The 21,901-nt window shown below is 42.0% G+C and overlaps 3 protein-coding genes across 3 annotated transcripts; 2 read left to right on the top strand and 1 right to left on the bottom strand.

Moving 5' to 3' along the window:
• Window positions 1-1,413: 1,413 nt before the first annotated feature.
• Window positions 1,414-8,390, bottom strand: hsp90b1 (heat shock protein 90, beta (grp94), member 1). Its single transcript, XM_079277614.1, has 18 exons — window positions 8,250-8,390; window positions 7,665-7,767; window positions 7,209-7,350; window positions 6,336-6,452; window positions 5,905-6,236; window positions 5,569-5,680; window positions 5,329-5,460; window positions 4,354-4,470; window positions 4,117-4,254; window positions 3,950-4,027; window positions 3,785-3,850; window positions 3,334-3,603; window positions 2,949-3,194; window positions 2,690-2,826; window positions 2,495-2,573; window positions 2,201-2,356; window positions 1,798-1,944; window positions 1,414-1,689 (listed from the first exon to the last, which is right to left on the bottom strand). The coding sequence occupies exons 1-18, from the start codon at window positions 8,296-8,298 to the stop codon at window positions 1,663-1,665; spliced, it is 2,448 nt and encodes an 815-aa protein (XP_079133740.1). The 5' UTR covers window positions 8,299-8,390; the 3' UTR covers window positions 1,414-1,662.
• Window positions 8,391-9,923: 1,533 nt separating this feature from the next.
• On the top strand, window positions 9,924-18,941 carry nt5dc3 (5'-nucleotidase domain containing 3). The gene is made up of 14 exons (XM_079293889.1): window positions 9,924-10,274; window positions 11,246-11,430; window positions 11,773-11,847; window positions 11,975-12,030; window positions 12,195-12,285; window positions 12,375-12,512; window positions 13,320-13,380; window positions 13,554-13,656; window positions 14,595-14,696; window positions 14,851-14,932; window positions 15,028-15,114; window positions 15,973-16,113; window positions 16,210-16,274; window positions 16,379-18,941. Exons 1-14 carry the CDS (start codon window positions 9,989-9,991, stop codon window positions 16,644-16,646), a joined length of 1,740 nt encoding a protein of 579 aa, XP_079150015.1. The 5' UTR covers window positions 9,924-9,988; the 3' UTR covers window positions 16,647-18,941.
• On the top strand, window positions 18,143-20,431 carry LOC306783130 (parapinopsin-like; the record flags this gene model as incomplete). The annotated part of the gene is made up of 3 exons (XM_079276656.1): window positions 18,143-18,147; window positions 19,304-19,644; window positions 20,091-20,431. 3 exons carry the CDS (start codon window positions 18,143-18,145, stop codon window positions 20,429-20,431), a joined length of 687 nt encoding a protein of 228 aa, XP_079132782.1.
• Window positions 20,432-21,901: the final 1,470 nt, after the last annotated feature.

Genomic DNA, 21,901 nt, shown 5'->3' with positions numbered 1-21,901 from the left:
CATTGTTACTAATCAAGATGCCATGGAGGGTTGACATTTGTATCTTAATGTATTTGCGGTATTACATGAAAGATGCAACATGAATACTAATTGATACTAATTAGAAATTCGACTTTTTTGGTTGTACAATTTTTTACAACCAAACTTCACAAACTTTTTTTCTTTTTAGTATTATGCCAGCAGAGATAAAATTGGCAAAAATGACAAGCATTACTACAAATGTGTCCCATTTTAAATAGTTAAAATATGCTATGACTTCCCGAGTGAGATGAAATTAAATTATTTAGTTTTCTTGCCTGATTTGATGTCTTGATTGAAAATTGTTTGAAACATAAAAAACACTGTTGAAACAGGCTTTGTGTTTCTACCATAAAAGATGATTGAGATTTTCATGAGGCCTTAACCTTTCCCTCACACCTGGTCAGTTTCCTCTCTCCCAGTTTGTTTGAGCCCAGGTACTACTGGGACACATTTGCTTTCTTTTGGATGACCACAGTGCTGCTCCCAGATGGCGTGGACTGGCTGTCCTTCCAACAACTTTATTCAAACTTTGACTTGCATTTATAAACACTTTTTGTGACTGAAACATAATAACAGTACAAGTATAGGGCCCAACAGTTCTGTCAGCGGTTGAGTGACTCTTACCTGGATAAATTGCCCCTCAACTAATTTTGTTCACTTTCTATAAATTAAAGGCTATTCATCACTAGTGTCAAAAAGCTTTCACCATAAAATTGTACACTTACAGCTCTGCTTTTTCTTTGTCATCTAGGTTAGCATCAGCTGAAGAGAGACAAGCACATCAATGGTCCAGCAGGTAGGCAGGACAGCCAGCAGTAGCACGGCATCATGGGTAATAGACAGTACAGATGCAGCAGAAGACAAGGCTGAATGTGTTCCCCGTTCAGCTCGTGTACAGTGGATCGAAGAAGTGAGTGGCAGAGGTACCGGATGAATAGTTTACTGCAGTTTGAGAAAACTTCCAAGACTATTTGATGTTTCAACCAAACTCTGTGGCACCGGGTTGATTCAAGGTTGTCGCCTCAGGTGATCCGTGTGAAATCTGCTTTAGGTTTTGCAGGAAATTAAATTTCTCTTGTTGGCCGAGTTGATAGAAACCGTTTAGGCTTTTGTATGGTTCAGTGTTTTGTCAGTTTACCTCGACATAGCAATTGATTTTACAATCTGAACTTCATGATTCGGTTGACTTGCGTCACGTTGACAAACTCAAAGTGCTCATGGACAGACAATTCTTGTTACCTTAGCTCGATGCACCTTATATTGAGTGTGGGGGTGTGTGAATGACAATCTGTCACCTTCATCCAAATCATGTCGTTTCTCTCCTGCCATAAACTCAAAGCAACTTCTTTTCAGTTGCTTGTGTATTGTTAAAACCACCAAACACACCACGTGTCCTCTTTCCAGGAAACATTTATTTCGATCAACAGACAGGATCGCTTCTTTCCATAAACAGGTCAGTTAAATATTAACAAATTTACAGTCATGAGGAATGTAATAAAAAATAACCCAACAAAAAACAAACAATGCTCGCCTTTTAAAAAACCCAACCCAGGGACCCCACCCATGATGTTGACCAGTGGCACTGGAACAAGACTCAAATCCAATTCCAGCTCTATAGTTCCATCTTCTTCATCCAGTGCTTCACAGTTCCTCTTTGCTGTATTTCTTCTGCAGGAGAAATAAAAAAAAGTTATGAGGAAACTACCTCCAGAACAAATACTCAGTCATCGATTTCTCTACATCTCTAAGATGCCAGAGACTTTTAAGTGTTCTCACCGTTTCCTCTTCTTCGGCATCTACAATTTCTTCTTTATCTTCAGAGTCGTCCTCGGCGGCTGCCTCCTCCTCCGCCGCCTCCTCCTCCTCCGGCTCTTCTGGCTCCGCCTCCTCCTCCGCCGCCTCCTCCTCAGGCTCTTCTTCGATCTGTGGAATAGTCAAATCATTTTCAACAGCACTTAAAATGACCCAACTGGGAACCCGAAAAGGAGGTTGTGATGCCTAAAATGTTAACATTCAGAAACCACTACAAAGAAAAGAAAGTGTCGCTATAATGAAATAACCCCGTTTGAACAAGCCAGATAAAAGAATGTGACTTGACACATGTACACCTAAAGTGAAAACGTTGCTGTATGACTGGTTCCAAAGTAAGACAGAAATGTGGCTGCTGGCATCAACTTGCCTGTTCGTCCAGAGCTACATTCATGCTGAGTCGGAGCATGCGCTCTATCCTCTCTCCATAAGCCTTCGTGTCGGCCAGTTGGTAGCCGGAGCGCAGCGTGGCCGTCTCGAACAGAACCACGGCCAGATCTGACGCAGTCTGGTCCTCGCCGTTGTCCTGACAGCCATGAAGGGAAAAGAAACCGATCAGTTCTCTGCGCCGATTGGTCCATTTCAGGTTCAAAAAGCATTATAACACAATTATTTTATAAATTACATTTGATGGCATCATTACAATGAGAACAGACGGACTTACATTGACTTTGTTGAGCATCTGCTTGATGAGAGGATGTTTGGGGTTGATTTCTAATGTTTTCTTCTGGCTAGCATAATAGCTGAAGGAGAGAGAGGGGGATTAGTATACAACCTCAGTAAACATGTTCCACCGTTGCAATTTACAACTGTGCCAATGAGCATCAACATTGCTGAAACACACAGGATCATAACTCACTTTGTGGAAATGTCCTTTCCCGTCTGGTAAGCCTGTGCCTTCATGATCCTCTCCATGTTTCCTGACCAGCCATACTGACTGGCAACCAAAGCGCAGGGGGAGTTTGTTAGCCTCTGAGAGACGATCGCCTTCTCAATCTGTGGGAAAGAAACCATCGTATTAAATAATACGACTGATTGAGCAGACGTAACTTGAAATTGTATCACCCCTGTGGCTGGTGTGTATTTCCCCATGCCATGAATATTACAAAATAATCTACCATGTCCTTCAGGGGCTTGTCCTTCAGCCAAGTGGTGAGAGGTTCATACTCCTTCTCCAGGGCCTCCCTCTTCTCCTTGATCTTGTCACTCTCGTCAAATTTGACACCCTCCTTTGCGACGTTCTGGAAGCGTTTTCCGTCAAACTCGGGCAGCGCCTGGATGCAGTACTCATCCACCGGCTCCGTCAGGTAGATCACCTCGTAGCCTTTCTTCAGCAGCCTCTCCACGAAGGGAGAAGACTCCGCCTGCAGAGGGAAAACAGGACAGACGCTCAATGCCAGCCTATTAAGTTTGATCTTACATCGTCTAAGTGTAATTGCATGCCATGTACTTGACAGCTTACATAATTAAGCATTTCAACCCAATCGGAATACAGCCACTCACCTCCTTCCTGCTGGTACCAGCCATGAAGTAGATCTTGTCCTGCTTCTCCTTCATGCGCTCCACGTATTGCTCCAGGCTGGTCACCACCGAGTCGCTGTTGGAGGTAATGAAGCGCAGCAGCTTGGCCAGACGGGTCCTGTTGGAGTGATCCTCAATGACACCCAGCTTGATGTTGGTTCCAAACTCCTTCCAGAACTTATCGTTGTAGTGCTCCTCTGCGATCTTCTTGATCATGTCCAAAGTCTTACGCACCAGCTTCTTGCGGATAACCTGAACGGAGACAGAAAAGATCACATCTTCTGTCACTTTCCCTTCACATTTTGTTTAATATTCCATAACGTTTACTTTGTTCTCTCTTCCCCTGTCTGTACAAATAAAGGTTCCTTTCCTGCCTGCTAATCAATCATCCTCTTGTCAGTAAACAGTAAGAAGTGTCAGATGTGAAACTCACCTTGAGCAGTTTGTGTTGCTGCAGAGTCTCTCTTGACACATTCAGGGGGAGGTCATCAGAGTCAACCTAGCCAAATACATTCTCATTAATCAGTGATATTTAGGCAAAGACCAAACAGTTTATATGCGCACACGTCTGTCTCAGGGAGCGTTAGCAATCACTCACCAGTCCCTTGACGAAGTTCAGGTACTTGGGCATCATGTCGTTGAAGTCGTCTGTGATGAAAACTCTCCGGACAAACAGCTGTGACAGAAAAAAACATTCATTTAGATCACCCTCTTATAACGGACAACACAACGTCTTAAGAATGGGTGCTTGGTCGAGGGCAACACCTTGATGTAGTCGTTCTTCTTGGAGCCATACTCGTCAAACAGGCCTCGGGGAGCTGCAGTGGGCACAAACAGGATGGATCGGAAGGTGACCTCCCCCTCCGCCGTGAAGTGGATGTGGGCCAGAGGGTTTTCGGTGTCCTGTTAAAGCAAGAAACACAGTTTGAATTAAATAACATGAAACAGGTTGAGCCTACAAGGAAGGCACACAAACTGGGTGGATGTTTGACGAAGTGCTACCTTGGAGAACGTCTTGTAGAACGCGTTGTACTCATCCTCCTCGACCTCCTTAGCCGGTCTCTGCCAGATGGGCTTGATATCATTCATCAGCTCCCAGTCCCACACAGTCTTCTCAACCTACAACAAACACAATAAGAAAAGTGTCAAGATCAAATTATTTAGGTAGTAATATGTCCAAACAAAACCGCATCAACTTAGTCAAGGGCATAATCATGCATGTTTTACTGCCACCATTTGAACGAAACAATACATTTTACTAAAATCTTTTGAGAAAAAAAAAAAAAAAAAAAAAAAAAAAAAAAAAAAGAAGAAGAAGAAGAAGAAAAAAAAAAGAAAGGTGAGGGGTGACCCCAAATAGAATCAGGAGCCTGATTAGATTGTTAATCTCACAGTCGAATAGTCGTGATGGGTGACTGTGGTAATGAAATAAAAGGCTCATTCGTCATTCATAAATAACACGGCTTCATTTATTAATCAGAACACTCATGTAAGAGCGTACTATCAGAGCACTAGATACATTTTGAATTCATGAACAGTCTAAAAATGAACCGGGGAGGCGCACAAAAACAGTTTGCAGCTTGCATTTCTCTCCCCACTGACTGACTGTGGATGGCTACAATGGTTGAAAAGGGAATTAGGACCAAAAGTTATATTTATAACCACGAAACGCAAGCAGGACAAGAAACTGTCTCCGTCTATTGATCTCTGCTCCGTGCCAGTACTACAGACAGCGCCACTACACGTTATTCTGAAACAGCTCAGCGACAGCAACAAGCATATCGGCAAATGATGTTTTGACTATAGCTGCATACAGCGTAATAAAACAGAAGTGGCCCAATGAGCAAGAAATTAAAAAAAACATGACACTGCTATAGGAAAGACTTGACCAATCAGATTTGACTACGTAAATGATCTGTCAGGGACATCCCTGATTTCATTTAACTAATAACGGTCATCCCTACATGAACTTCCTACCTTCTTCGTCTTGGGCTTCTCTTTGTCCTCCTCGTCGTCTTCCTCCTCTACCTCTGCCTCCTCAGCAGCGTCTTTCTCTGGTTCCGCTGCTGCTTCAGCATCTTCCTCGATGGGCTCCTCAACGGTCTCGGTCTGGCATGTTGAGAAGAAATTATGTAATGTCATACGTCAGTTTCATAACACAGTGAGCTGGGATGAAGTCTGAGTCACAGCGTGGGAGGAAGTGTCTCAAGTAGTCACCTTACTGGCCCACACGTAGATGGGGAAGTTGATGAACTGGGAGTATTTCTTGACGAGGTTCTTGATAGTCTCCAGCTCCAGATAGTCTGAGGCCTCCTCTTTCAGGACCAGTCTGATGTTAGAAAGAGATGGGGATGATTTAATTAGAATACTATTCTAACAGTTGAGAGTAGAGTTTTAACAGGAAACCAGCATTCAAGGTGTAAGTGAGTAGGTGTTATAGTATCATTTGTGTGAAGACCAATACAACTAACAGCAGTTTATTTTTCTAAAAGAAGTAGCTAAATTAGCTGGAGGTGCTTTTAAGATAACTTAAAAACAAAATGTAAAACCCACGTGATGGTGCTTCCTCTGCCCAGTGTGTTCCCGCGGGGGTCCTCGATGACAGAGAACTGATTGGAGTCGGACTCCCAGATGTGCTGGGTGTCATTGTTGTGTTTGGACGTCACGATGACTTTGTCGGCAATGAGGAAAGCCGAGTAGAATCCTACACCGAACTGGCCAATAAGCTCCGAGGTCGACTGGTCCTCGGTCTGCATGTCGTTCATCTTGTTGAGGAACTCGCTGGTGCCAGACTTGGCAATGGTGCCCAAGTTCTTCACCAGGTCCTCTTTAGTCATTCCAATACCAGTGTCAGTGATGTGGAGCATGTTCCTCTCCTTATCAGACTGGAGACAGGAACAATACAGTCACGTTACCAACAGAGCGAGAACTATCGACATGACCTATAAAGACTGCATCGTACAGAAAGTCCTTCTTGTGCATACTTTTATTTTGATGGTCAGCTCCTCGTTGGAGGCCATTGCCTCGTCGTTGGTCAGAGATAACAAGCGGATCTTATCCAGAGCGTCCGAGGCGTTGGAAATCAGCTCCCTAAGGAAGATCTGAAACAGAAGCAAACATCTTATTATTAGTTCAACCTTTCCTGAAGAGGTCTGTAAGACATAATTGCAACACAATATTCCTGCCCAGAAGTTCAACCACGAGACACAGACTCCCTGTGACCACAAACAGTGCGAGATGTTGGACGACAGACACTCAGCAGGTCACACAACATTACCCAGTTTGTTCATTCAGTGGCAGCTGATGGTAACAGATGGAATATTTGTTCAAAACCGAATGCCATAAAATTTGGCAGGTGCTGTTTTAATAAAGTTGATTTTCATAGTAAATCCGTTGCTCCACACTGCCTTAAGGATTTCTTTTAAGTAAACTAAAATGGCAACTCAGTCAAATTACAGGCCAGGCTGAGTTTCTTGTAAATCATTTAAAATATTGTTTCATACACAGTGACTACTTTATGAGGAACATCTGTAAAATATAATGCAACAGCTCAGGCATAAAGTCTACTTCTATAAAAGACAATAAAGATCAGTTTTGATTGATACTGTCAGAGATTTATAAATTGAGTATGTTTATTATTGAGGCGGAAGCTTTTAAGAGTATTGTACTGGACTTTAATTTATTGAGGTGTTTTTAATAATATGCCCACTCTATTTTCAAACATGAGGGGGAAAGAATATTACAGATATACAATTTAATATACTGTTGAATTGACACCTCTCTGATGAAAGTAAATCAACAGAATCATCTTATAAAACCAGTGCTTGTGCATCAGGAGGTTATTTATTCTCGCTCACCTCCTTGTTCTTGTAGAGGGAGTTGATAATCAGCTTCATCATACGGTTGACTTCTGCCTGAAAGACGTGTTTTTCCGACTTGTCTCTCAGTTCCTTGATCTGAGCTGCGTTCAAGCCATCCAGCTGGATAGCCTCCTCCTCTCTGGGGATGGACAGAAGCACACACACGTGAAATCAGGGAAAAGCAACAACAAACCACAGTTGCAAACAGGGAAAAAACAAATGTTCTCGCCTCTAGTTAAAGCCGAGACACAGGATTCCCTCGTCTTAAATGACGGATGTACATCAAAGGTTGCGGTTCTCAAGAGCTGCTGTGAGCGTTTGTGTGCACAAGCTCGGCCATGTTGCCCTTGTGCGTGTTAACTCTAGGTTTAGTCGACCTTTTTCTTTTGACAGGGACAACTACAGTTCACCCAACAGGCACATTCTGAACAAGGTATTCAAAGTGACACCTACCGCTGCACCACCTCATCATCTGTTCTGGAGGCATCTCTGCTTTTACCAACATCCTCCTCTACCGTCCCATCGACGTCAACTTCATCCTCTGCCTTTACAGCAGCTGCCAAGGGGATTAAAAAAAATACACATATTAATTAGTATCTGAAGAGATATACAGCACTTAAAGATCATTTAGAATGAGGCTTGGCGAAGTCGTGATGGAAATAATCAAATAAAAAGGTGTAATGTTGAGTAAGATGGCTTTTAATGAGCCACAATATGGCTGCACGTGACAAAATAGCAACGATTTAATGGGGACGTTAGCTAGCATCAACCTGCTTTAACATAACGGTAGGCAATTATAAATACTGCACACCAGCGTTTCTACAACAAATGTGTTGAAGCTTAACCTATCACACTATCATTAACATTTTGGCAAAATGAAGCCTTAAAAAACGACAAACAAATGAAAGGCTGTAGTCACGAATGAGCAGAGAGGCACCAACACAAGTTCACACCACCGTTAGCTCCCTGGCTAACGTTAGCTACAATGTTGGGTGATAAAAAGTGAGACAATTTAGCAAACATATTTCCGGTACTCACCAAAGGCAACGAGTGCACAAAGCAGACCTATCACCCAAACCCGTCTCATGTTGCGGTTCTGCGTGAATAACGACGTGTGTCTTCAGCTCCTGAAACAAAAGCCGGGAGATACGTGCACGTAGCACAGCCTTAACAAGAGAGACAGACGAGCTCTCCCACCAAACGAGCACACTTTATTTAACCCGTGACAGCCGACCAATGGCTGCGCACCACGCACAACGTTCGGCCAATCAGAGCAGAGCACCTGGTACATGTTGTCCAATCAGATTCTTCAACATAAGTCAATACTCGAAAATCGTGGCTAGCCACCATTGGCCAGGAATGAACAACCCGCACATCACTTCCTACAATTCATCTTTCAATATGGGGGGTAGAAATCTGCGTCAACACGTTAGTTAAACTTAGATTTTCTTATGCAATGTCACAGACAAGTGACACTGAGGCTGGGTGACTCTGGGGATTTTGTTTATTTCTCTATTGTCACTGACTGTAGCATTATACCTGTGTTTGTTACAGTTTATGACAGTCTAAATTGCATCATATTTATCTACGCATGTTTATGTGGTATAGTATTTAGACGAGATCGTGTGGAGTCATTGTACTTATAGATATCTTGCTGTTAAAAAACACACACGGGATGACTACACGTTATCTGCACTACTGATCTTTGTCCACAAGGTGTCGCTGTTAAGTCAGTGAGTTGAAAATGCAATTTCCCCGTACACACTATGAACAAGTGCTGAAAGACTGAGATTGTGTCAAACTGGAATCACTGATGGTTAAATAAATAGTGCGTTACATTATCATACAAATACGCACATTATTATTCTCAGTCTACCTGACGGGAGTGTACTTGGTTGTGTGAGCATAAGATAAAGCTACAGATGTCAAATAGGAGTTAGTGAGATACTCAGTCAAACTTAGACATTTTAAGGTCAAATGTATACAATTATAACTAGTCCTCTCGCCAAGTGTGTCTTAAAAAGCCCAAATTATGACTTTGTAGCATCTCACAATTTTTACCATGATTATTTTAATTTCTGTCTGAAATGGAATATATATCAGAAATAAAAATAAATAATAAAAAGCCTAAATTCTGACCTAGCATCACATAATTTTGATTTACTATCATGAATGACAAAATAAATACTTTCAGAAGTAAATTTACTTAATCACAATAATGAGACAAACCCTCAACTGAAAAAAATGATACATTTATTATTACGTTATTATAACTTTATTTTTACTCTCATTATTATCACTTAGTATTTTATAATGACTTAATTATAAGACAACTAAGTCATAATTAATATTTTCTAAGTCAAATGTATGGGATAGTCTCATCAAGACAACAGTGAGATACTATGTCAGAATAATTTGATTTTAAATCAAAATTATCAAACCTTTATCTATCTTTTTGGTTTCCTTAGGTGCCATTATGCCTGAGATATTTCATATCTCCAGTCTTTCAATGCTCGACAAACAGACACTCCTGCACATTTAATAAATGTATCCGGTTACATCGCATCTGTTTGGTGGACAGTAGGAAGCGATCTGATCTCCAGACGCACCAGCTTCTGATTCGCTGGCTCGCAGGCACGTTGCTAAACGCGGAAGTGACGTCAAAAAAACCAACCAAACAGGGACACTCTCGGTATTTACAGAAGAGCTGGTGAAGCGCATGCCTTCTCGTCTGGGACCCCACCGCGACCTACAAACGGGCTGCAACCCGAAGAGTCATGGCGCCCTTGTCTCTGCCCCTGTCGACTCTTCTGAAGCACAAGGACTGTCTGCAGAAGGCGAATGTATTTTGCAATGTCTTACAGAGTTTACACCAACGGCCATTCACATCTCGCTTGTGGAAACGGAGTTTCGGTGCGGTATCCCATGGAGTCGGTCAGTTACTGTCACACCAACCCAGATCCCCAAACTACGCAGCATCTGTGCGTCGCAGCTCTTCAGGCGGCCAGGACATGACAGAGAGGCTGCGGTCTGTTTACAATGAGACCAAAAGGCAGACTGAAGGTACGGACACGCAGTGAGACGCAGGACTGTTGTTGCCTTATAACGCTGTTATGACTAATGTTTACAGCAGACTTCCAGTTCTGCAGCCTTCCAAACCTCCACTTGTGGTCGGAATGATATATTGTAACTATAGGCTATGCTACTTTGTCAATTTGTGACACACATACACACAAACACATTTAAAATATAATGAAATTCAAGTACCTACAGTAGAGACTCTGCGCAGCTGTTTTATGGACAAAGGATTTTGGAGGTGGTTGCAATAAATTCAAGCAAATAGTCCACATGTTTTTACCTCACGCAGCTCCACATATCTGCCTCCTCTCCAGGCTTGTTTGAGCAGGAAACGGACCAATTACAGTATTTGCAAATACACCATGAAAATACCATTAAAATATTGGAGATACTGAGAAATAAGTAACTGTAGTTGAACAGAAATCTAGTGTACCAGTACTCTATTAGGTCCATTAAAACACAAGTGTTTTTTATTGCTGTCATTCCGAACATTTGATCTGTTTTTGGAGTCCATAAGTGGCAAAATGTCTGAGAGAATATTTCCGTCTGAAGAGAAGAGCGAAACCCCTACTTTACATTGGCTCTAGTATCTAGCCTATTAATGTGTCCTTTCCTGGATTCTGCATAATTAATGCATGTATCTGGTAACCTATCGCAGCTGTTCAGTGGATAGTAGGAAGTGACTAAACTTCAGATGCATCACAAGTATACACCATGATTACTTTTATTTATTAGAACGGTGACATAAGAAACATAAGTTGACAGATATCAGGCGTCCAGGTACTCCATGTGGGTGTGTAATGGCCCTGTTCAGACACCTAATCAAAATGATTTATCCACCACCTTCAAGACATATGTACGTATGTCCTAAGATATGCCTTTCTGTCATAGCAGCACATACTATTCCTGAACAGAAGGAAACTGCAAAACAACCCCATGTGTTTCTCTCCTCTTAGATTTGGTCCCAGCCATTTGCGTCAACTCAATCAACCCTGACACCATTTTTGCAAACAATGAGATGAGCCTACGAGACACCGAGGTCTACGGCTTCGACTACGACTACACCCTGGCTTTCTACTCCAGGAACCTGCACACCCTCATCTTCAACATAGCTCGGGACATTCTCGTCACGAACCACAGGGTGTGTGTACAGTGTGCGGCTCACTTGGCACTTTTTAAACTTTTCTAATACAGGCAGGATCGTATTTCTCTGCTGAAATTGATCCGTAAACGAATTGAACAGCAACAAGACAATTAAAGAATCGTGTGTTTTCATGTTTGTCCTGAAGTATATGTCATGTAGAAACAAGAACAGGGAGGAAGGTATACCATATTAATCCCTCAAAGGGGGACACAGTGTTTACCTACATAGGTGGACTATGGATCAGGCTTGTGGTGTACTCTGTTGCTCAAATGTTTTTGGATTAAGCAGATGTAATGCCCTGTTTTGTTGTCACTCAAATATTTGCTTTTCTTTTATTAGTATCCAGAGGGTCTGAGAAATTATGAGTATATTCCTCATTTCACTGTGAGAGGACTTCACTATGACGTTCAGAAGGTGAGAAGGTCTTTGCTTATCTCACTCAACAAATGGACTGTTGTTTTATAGTTTGCATCAATTGTACCGCACGCTCAGTGTTTATTAAATGATAATTTTTGTGGAAATATTTAATGATTTTAAACAGGCGCTGCTGATGAAGATCGATGCTTTTCACTACATCCAGTTGGGAACTGTATACAGGTATCTGTGCACTGTGTTACTTCTCACATCAATGAAAAGCACAGCACTGTGTGAGTATAACATGTCATTTCTCATCACGGCGCTGCACATCGTACAGCTTTTCTGTGGCATGATATGAATGAAAACATTGTCTCAGGATTTGATATTTTGTGTTTCTTCTACAGGGGTCTTCATCCAGTCCCTGATGAGGAAGTAATTGCCATGTATGATGGTTGTCATGTACCTCTGGAGAACATGAGCGACTTCTATGGCAAGGTGAATCGTTCTCTATCTTACCTATGACGGGGTAGACGCTACGGAGACGAAAACCACTGAATATAATGACGTTTATCACTGTTCTGCAGAGCTCCCATGGCCACACCATGAAACAGTTCATGGACATATTCTCCCTGCCTGAGATGAATCTGCTGTCTTGTGTCAATGACTTCTTCATGAAGCACAACATCGACTATGAGCCAGTGCATCTCTACAAAGACGTGAAGGTGAACTACCTTGTTGTTGTTTTGTGACATTGATTAATGTATTAATGTACAACATATTGCGCTCACTTGTTATTGCATCTCTCTAAATACAGCCGCAGTGTTGCTGTGATACTCCAGCCATTCAATCCAGTCTTAATTTTAGCTGCGAAAACCGGAGTCTAATTTTAGTCGGGCAAGCCCGCCTCCAGCCATCTGCGTCTGTTCTCCGGTGGCTGTGCTGCTTCAGAGGGAGAGCGCAGAGAAACCAGCGCCGCCTCCTCCCTTTGAGGGCAGCTGTCATGCTGGTCCTGTCTCTTCTGTGTGACAATGCAGCGTTTTTGATGGATCGCTGTCATTAAAAGCCCTCAGACACGCTCTCAGTTCCACGAGTGGCTCTTATATCTTTTCAAGGACACCCCGCTTAATCTTTATTTCTCCTGCCAAGCCTGGTTTCTTATTCAGCATTTAGTCTTCTTCTTGCTTTTCCTTTTGAATTTGTCGACATCAAATGTTCTTTGACGATGACAAACCTCCTTTAAGTTTGCCCTTGAATGTGCTACTTCTCAGGGGAGATATTTACTCCTTCACTGATTCAAAAGCGCAGGTTACGCTTTTGAAAATGTTTTTGGAAACTCTCACTGTGTCACCAAAGCAGCTAAACTCCAGGGTCTGCTTTCTTTATATTTCATTTGTATTCACGGATGCGCTGTCTTTGTGCTTCCAAGTCAACCGTTTATATTCAGAGCAACGTGTTGCTCCCAGAGCTGAACGCTGACGTTGTGTCTCTGAAGTCGTGACTTCCTGCCTCTGCTTTTTCTCTCTTCACAGGAAGCCATTAGAGATGTTCACGTCAAGGGCATCATGTACCGAGCCGTGGAGGCAGATATTGGTAACGCCCTTTGATTTATAGCCTTTTTACTTCGTTTGAGCCGAAATGAAAGAAAGTATATGGCCACATCTACGTTTGGTGCCAAGACTTAAACAATGAATTCAGAAATAACGAGGCTGTGATATACAAGCATAATTAAATCACCCACCTCCCTGTTTTGTGTCCTTTTCTAGAGAAATACATTTGCTATGGTGAGGAAAGCCATGCTGTGCTGAAGAAGCTGTCAGAGCACGGAAAGAAGATGTTCCTCATTACCAATAGCCCGTTTGACTTTGTGTAAGTGTGATTCATTTGAACAGCCTTGTGTCGTTGTACTAATATTTAATTGAAGCCATTGTCTCGACTTTTGAAGTTAGGCAACCACACATCAAAGGGCTTTCCATCCGCAAGTATCTGTAATTCATTGTAAGCTGTTGACTGTGAGCCGCTTTTGAAGTCAGGCTTGATTGCACAAAATGGCCAGCTGTGCATATTCAACCTCAGAAGGCTTCCCGGAGCCCAAAAACATCAAACCCGTGTCCTTGATTTAATGGTTTATTACATTCGGTCTTCACAGCACTGAACACGGAACAAAGGACAAGGAGAGTCTGAACACATGCTGAAGTTCCCAAGTTTTTACTCATGCAATATGTTAACCTTGACATCCTCTGGGATTCATATTCAAACTTGTTTACAATCTATTCATGATTTTGTCCTTTTTCCTTTGTTGCAGTTTTGTGTCCTGCACCTGTACCTAACTGGTTGGATGTGCATTATTCCCTTTTTAAAATAGGGCTAGACGATAATTCAATATGATCATTTATCGTCTTTCTATTTAATCACGTTGAGATATCGTAATACACCACTACTTTGTCTGAAAAATAATAACAAGCACATATTCAAATTAGAAAATGCGATAATTTTGGCCTAAAGTTCTTATTTAAATGAGAAAATAAAGTGTTTAATTCACACAGGAGCATACAAAATAATGTTCTTATTTGATATAGATTATTTATGTATTGGACGACAAGGAAACAAGCTATATCGTGATGTATATCGTTATTGAGATGTGAAATGAAATATATGTCGAAAGTATCATGGCAGTTTCATTGAGTTTTATTTAAACTGGCACTAACATGCAGCCTGTGTCATGTGTAACATGTATCGCTCAGGTGTTTGTTACAGTTCCCTCGTGATGTTGCAGACAGGGTAACGTCTTGAATCTCTGTCCTCAGGGACCGAGGAATGAACTACATCGTGGGGGAGGACTGGCGAGACCTGTTTGATGTCGTGATTGTTCAGGCTGACAAACCTGGTTTCTTCAATGACAGGAGGAAGTAAGCGTCTAAGTTTGTGTCTGCGGCTCATGCTATGACCATGCTGTGCCTCTTTCACCCCACTGCGCCACGTTACCTTGTTCATTACTTGTACACATAATGTGCATCGGTGTGTGTTTGTTTGGCAAATTTGTCTTTGTGTATTTTCCACCAGACCTTTCAGGCGAGTGACAGACAAAGGTGCATTGCTGTGGGACAGGATTCACAAGTTGGAAAAAGGGAAGATCTACAAACAGGTGTTCTCATAATTCCTGAAAAATGTCTCCTGGATACACTTAATAAAATACATGGTTGATTTGTTTTTTTGAACATGTGTGTTTGATCGCTGTAGGGAAACCTTTACGAGTTCCTGAGACTCACCGGCTGGAGAGGATCCAAGGTGCTGTACTTCGGTGATCACATCTACAGTGACTTGGCAGTAAGCAGCATCCATATTTACTACAAAGGGCTCATTACAACCACACAAAACACTGTATTGTGAAAAATTACCATATTTTAAACAAAGAGCGGGACCATGCTTTGACCATGCTCCATTTAAGATAAGTATGTTTCTCCTGAAATTAAACTCTGAGTTAATTTTCATATGCAACAGCCTAAATCTCAACGTTCATTGAAGAAGCACGTAATAAGACACTTAGCGAATGCTTGACAAAGACAGTAAAATAAATGGGTTGAGAAAGTAATTCTTCGTGCATTATAACACAGTTACCGTAGCACTGCAGTGGGTTTGGTTGACAGGTATTTCTCCTGATATATCACATCTCTGCAGAGTATTTACCTTTTTATACCTGTAACCTACCAACCTGCACTTCATCCGCGCTGAACAAACATTTCACTGAATCACAATGAGTTATACCGACTTGGATAGATGAAAGTGTCTGATCAGCTGTAAATGATGTTCATGAAACGCAGAGTTTACATCTGTGGCATAATGCCTTGCAGGTGACAGCCAGCCAGCTGTCAAACAGATCGCTTGTTTAGAAAGATGGAACTTGGCATTTGTGGTTTACTCCAACCACAGCTGACAGTCAGCGCAGACACAGAGCAGAAGCATCTCGGAGTTACAGGGGAGGGAGGGAGGAAGCTATACTTTATTCCAGTTTCATGCAGCTTTATTAGATTGTCCAAGTACACAGAATAATCCCCCAAAAATGTCTCACTTCACACTCAAATTCTGTCTGTACTGTATGATGTGTACTTAAAGCCTACAACTCACACGTAACACAAGCCGGTGAATTCCTGAATTATTGACGATTCCGGTCCTTTGTTTCTGCAGGATCTAACGCTGAAACATGGCTGGAGGACGGGCGCCATCATCCCTGAGCTGAGGAAGGAGATCAAGATCATGAACACGGAGGAGTACATGCACATGATGGCCTGGTTACAGGCGCTGACTGGGCTTATCGAGCAGATGCAGGTCAGGAGGCTCTATAAAAACATAATATGTGTCCTTCCCTCTTTGCCTCTATCCTCCAATGTGTGAGCTTAACTTCTTTGCACTGCTCCCAAACAGGTACACAGGGATGAAGCGTCTCAAGCTGTCGTGGAGGAGTGGATTAAAGAGAGAGAAGCCATGCGGTAATGGAGATAATTACTCCAGCAGCCAACAGCAGCTCATTTATTGACATCTTGTAGAACTGACCGAACCTCATCTCGATGGTATGAATGTGTTTCCACGGCAGGTCACAGACGAAGGACATCTTCAACCCTCAGTTCGGGAGTCTCTTCCGGACGTACCACAACCCCACCTACTTCTCACGCCGACTCTCACGCTTTGCTGACATCTACATGGCCTCCATCAGCTGCCTGCTCAACTACGACTTCCAGCACACCTTTTTCCCTCGCCGTACTCCCCTGCAGCACGAGGCCCCCTTCTGGCCTGAACACGGTCCTGCCAGTATTAGCGTCTCCTCACAGCTCAGCAGGATGAACGCAGACTCCGATAATTAATACATTTTTCAATTTTTCATTTTAGAAGACGCATGCCACATGTTAAGATATGTTTAACTGGTAACAATCCCGTAGGCCAGGGGTCGCCAATTGGCGGACCGCGGTCCGGAACCGGACCCAGACGCCGTTGTATCCGGACCCAGGACCCAAAATCGTTTTTATTTTGACAGAGCGCTTCTATTTTAACCGGCGCTGCGCAGCTTTGTCAGCCTTTACAGCACTCGTTCAGCGATGCAGGAAACGCACCGACCAATGCGTTGTAAATCACAACACGTGATGCAGCTCAACTAATCAAATATGGGTATTCAGAGATGTACACACACCGGGGGAGAGACGAGGAAAGAGAAGGAAGAGCGGGAGAATATTACGTGAGTAAGAGAAGTTATTTCGCATGACGTTCTCCAAAAAGAGAAAAGTGGTCCAAGAGACCAGAGTCTTTAACCAGGAATGAACAGACTCTTATCGGTTAATTCTTCACACGGACAGTTTAAAACCAGTGTGTCTCACATGTTTGGAGAGCGTGACGATAATTAAAAGCGGTAAATGAAGCGCCACTACGAGACAAAGCACAACTCTTTTGAACAAACGTACCCACTCACATCTAAATGAAGACACAGAAAATAAACATAAGAGCCCAACATGATCAGAATCCTAACGCGTTAATTCACTTCACAACAAGGATGTTAACAGAGAATAGAGCTGAAACAAGTGGATTAATAACCACAGATTATGATCATGCTCACTAATTTCTCTTTTTAGAAGATGAGAAAGATATAATATTGTGGCTTTTTTGACATCACTTCACACCTAAATGAACTGAATTTAAAGCTGCAGGACAATTCAGTGAAATTCATTTTTTCTAAAATGAATTACTTTATTTTAAGATGCACATTTTTGAAACGCTTTCTGTTCTTTAATCCAGCCCTTATTGTACTTGAAATTAGAAGAACATCTATTCATGTATTTCTATGTATTATTTGTAATCCATCCAGTTCAATTTGAAAATTGAGAATAATAATTGTTAAAATATAATTGATGTGTACTTTATTTGATTTGACAGTTGTTGACTACACAGACGTTGTTACTACTATTAGGCTTCTTGAATATAGATATATATATATATATTTATATATGGCAGTAAATAGCGCGAGCTAGATATTATTGTAGTGTTTCGGACCTTTGCCCGAGGAGATTTTCTCGATCTGGACCTTTTGGAATTTTAGTTGAATACCCCTGCCGTAGGCTGTTGACGTTAATTGAGCTTTAAACTAGTTAGTTACAAACTTCCCCTCAAAGAATTCAGTCTGTAAGCGGACCAGTGGATTCATGCTATTTAAGCAAAATGACACATGTTTTTATTTAAGACATGGACACTTTGTAATTTACATTTTCGTCACACAGAATTGGAAAGATTGAATGCACTGATTGTTTTAGAGTTGCGTGTATATGTATATATGTGTGTGTGTGTGAGAGGTACAGTGAGGAATTACGCAAATATGCTGTATTTACACAGTCTAAACAACAGGGGGCAGTCACGCGTCATGTCCATCACGTGTCTCTGGAGTATGAATTGAAGATTACCTTTGGTTTTTTTCTATCTTTTGCATCTGTAAAACTACACGAGACTGTCAGTGAAATGGGAATCCTCAGATGTGACATTTACGTTCCAAACTCTGTTGCTTTAATCTACTTCGTCACATTACTGCAGTGTGTATATTTTTGCAATAGTCTAATGTAATCTGTGTTAATGAAGCTTTTCAAATGTTGCCCCTTGGTTCATCTCATATGGAACTGCCCATTGTGATGTGATACACGCTGCACATTCGTGGTCTGAGATCTTTGTATTTCATCGTCTGAACAGGTTCCACACAGCACAGCCTGGATGTCTTAATTTTAGCACGTGAGAAATGTTCATATTTGTCAGCGGAAAAAATGGGCCGTCGTTGCTCTATTTAGCAAGAGAGTTGCTATTTGATCTGTTGAGGTGGCATTGAGTTTCTTTGAGCTTCACACTTTTCACAAATGCGTGAATTGTTTTCACATGTGCTGGAATGAAGGCTTGAAAAGAATGTCTTTGAAATATAATCTGGAAATGGGGAACTCTTTAATATCTGTGGCCAAATGGTTTATTTGTGTTTCTGTAGTTTAAAATATGAAGTGTATTTTAATTTCACTGTTTATTAAAATGGATTAGGCTTAATGGTCCATGAGTCATGAATTTAAAGCAAATTGATATGGTTGGATACTTATGTAATTCGATTAGCAGGTGTTTGTTTATTAAATGTTCCATTTGTACTATGCTCTTTCTTTCCCTTCGATTAGCTGTATAAACAACTAAAGGAAGAAATATTTCATGATTTGAAAATTTAATTTCAGGGCTAATTCATCACTCCTTAATATCCCTCTCCTTTCTAATTACCATTATTGCAGAGGGTTTATTGGGACTAATCCATTCAAATCGCGTTACGGACCAATTCCCCATATTGCATTTGGGGATTTCTCCATCAGACAGGTGCCCAATTTGAGTTCTTGGAAAATAAGCAAAGCCGAGTGGTTTTAGAGGGATCAGAAATGATAAGATCGGTGATGCTGTGTCCCGAGCTGAGCTGAGTGTCTCTGGCCTCACAATTGTTCCACCAAAGCTGGACTTCTTATAGGCACAGCAACAGCACGCTGTTGCGCTCCGGCTCTCCTCTTCCATCCCTCCACGCCGAGATGGCGACTATTACGCCCACCGTCTTCCCTCGGTTGGGCTACAGTATACTCTCCTTCCTCATGTTCATCAACACCGTGTTGACAGTTTTTAACAATGTTCTCGTCATAACCGTGTTGCTGAGGAATCCGTCGCTCCTCCAGATCAACGTTTTCAGCCTCGCGGTGTCTGACCTGATGATAGGCCTGTGCGGCTCCCTGGTCGTCACCATCACCAACTACCAAGGCTCCTTCTTTATCGGCCACACAGCCTGCGTGTTACAAGGATTTGCAGTCAATTATTTTGGTAAGTGGAGTTGTGGGAGAGCAGTTTGTGTTGTATAGACTTTTGTTTTCTCCGTGTCATTGTAAGACACAATCTCAAGGCTAGAACATTGATCTTTTTGTTTCACTTCACATAATCTCAGAACGTGTTGTGGCTTTACAAATACATTCATGTTGTAGGCGTCTGTGTGATGCTTTCTGAAAATGTCCCTCTACTGTAATCAGATCTTGCAAATGTCATGTTTATGTCTATGTTTGTTCGTCTGACTGAAGTTCCTTCTTGACTTTGGACACAAACTGTAATACAACATAAACTTAGTATCCTCAGTGGATGGAGTTTTCTCACTTGTAATGAAGATATTGTTGTTCAAACCCTGAGAAAGACAATGAGATGTAGTCAAAACCTCCAGAAAAAGGAAGTGCAATTTGATATTTATTTTGATGTTAAAACTTATTTCTCTTTCCCAGGTCTGGTGTCACTCTGCACTTTGACCCTGCTTGCCTACGAGCGTTACAACGCGGTGTGTAAACCGAGAAATGGTCTCAAGTTGAGCATGCGGAGAAGCATCAACGGGCTGCTAATTGTCTGGCTCTTCTGCTTGTTTTGGGCGGTGGCTCCGTTATTGGGCTGGAGCTCCTACGGACCTGAGGGAGTCCAGACCTCCTGCTCTCTGGCCTGGGAGGAGAGATCGTGGAGCAACTACAGCTACCTCATCCTCTACACGCTCATCTGCTTCATTTTACCCGTTGCAGTCATCATCTACTGCTACTCCAAAGTGCTCACAACCAAGAATAAGGTGGGCTTGTGATGGCTTCTGTGTATTCATTCCACTTCTACACCATTAGACCTAGATCCTATAAATGAAATCAATGTCAACAATAGCCAGCTCCATCATAGTAGCGTTGACCTCTCACACCTTGAAGTCTGCAGCACAAAACATATACTATTAGATTGCTGCAGTGTATACAGGCAGGATTTCACCCATGAGCACCTGTGTGAATATGGGGTTTACTTTGCACATTTCTTATCAGCTGCAGGGACTGCAAAAGCAACACAGTGTGCTCTATCTCAGATTGTATGGCTGTCATAATATAAAAGAACAACAATGAATATAAATCAGTTCTGCAATACCCACAAAACACATGAGATTTGGGTGCACTTGTTGAGCAAGACTGCTGCACAACTCACATTGTGCATGTTTTAACAGTCAGGCAGTGATGTCCTTCATTTTTCTTAGCTGGCCTATTCTGTGGTCTATTTCCTATTTGTGTTTATTTATTGTTTGAAGACAGTTCAAAGGGATTAGACGGTTCAGAAAGGGATGACATGATGATGAAACCTCTGAGCCTGATTCAAACGCAGGACTTATGTGGCACACGCCTGAGCCAAAACTGAGTCCCCAGAAATGAAGATTGACATAAATCATTGAATCTAAGGTGAGTAAATATTGATTTACTTAATTTCATTGATATGTTTTTTTATTTTATTAGTTCATATGTTTGTTTTTGGGAGCGATCATTTGATTACATTCATTACATTATGATTCACTTTAGTAGCGTTTCACAATAAACCTTTGCAATAAGGTCAGTGAATCTGACAATCCTTATTTTACCCAAAAAACTGACAAAAATATGTTTCATGTACCTGCTGTTCTCCAGATAGGACCCTTAGAATTGATTCCAAACAACCAACATCTTGTTTCTCAGTCTGAGAGTCCTTTAGGTGCTTTTGTTTTTGCAAACTCTCAGCAGGCTTTCATGTGACTTTCACTGAGCGGAGGCTTCTATCTGGACACTCTGCCATGAAGTCCAGATCAGTGGAGTGTTGCAGTGATGGCTGTCCATCTGGCACTTCCTCCCATCTGGAGCTCAGCCAGTAGGACCGTTGGCTTCTTGGTTACCTGTCAAGGCCCTTCTCCCCAGATTGCTCAGTTTGGCCCGGGCAGCCAGCTCTAGAAAGAGTCCCGATTAAAAATGGAATGTGCTCATGAGAAGGTTCGGCGCTGCAGAAATGTTTTCGAAAGAGCTGTGCCTCGACACGATCATGGTATCTGAGTTCTGCAGGCATTTCCTTCGACCTCTTGGCTCGTTTTTGTTCTGATAAGCATTCTCAGCTGTCAGTGCCTATAAAGACATCATGTCCAATCAGCTGAACTAACCAAAGGTGGACTCCAATCAAGGTGTAGAAACATCCCAAAGAGGATCGAGCGAAATGGGAGGCACCTGAGCTACATTTCAAGTTTCATGAATACTAAATAAATGTGCTTTTTAATAAATGT

Source organism: Melanostigma gelatinosum (genome assembly GCF_949748355.1).
Source record: "Melanostigma gelatinosum genome assembly, chromosome: 1".
Taxonomy (NCBI): Eukaryota; Metazoa; Chordata; class Actinopteri; order Perciformes; family Zoarcidae; genus Melanostigma; species Melanostigma gelatinosum.
The sequence above is the reverse complement of the archived record's forward strand: the minus strand, read 5'-3'. Positions and strand labels throughout refer to the sequence as shown.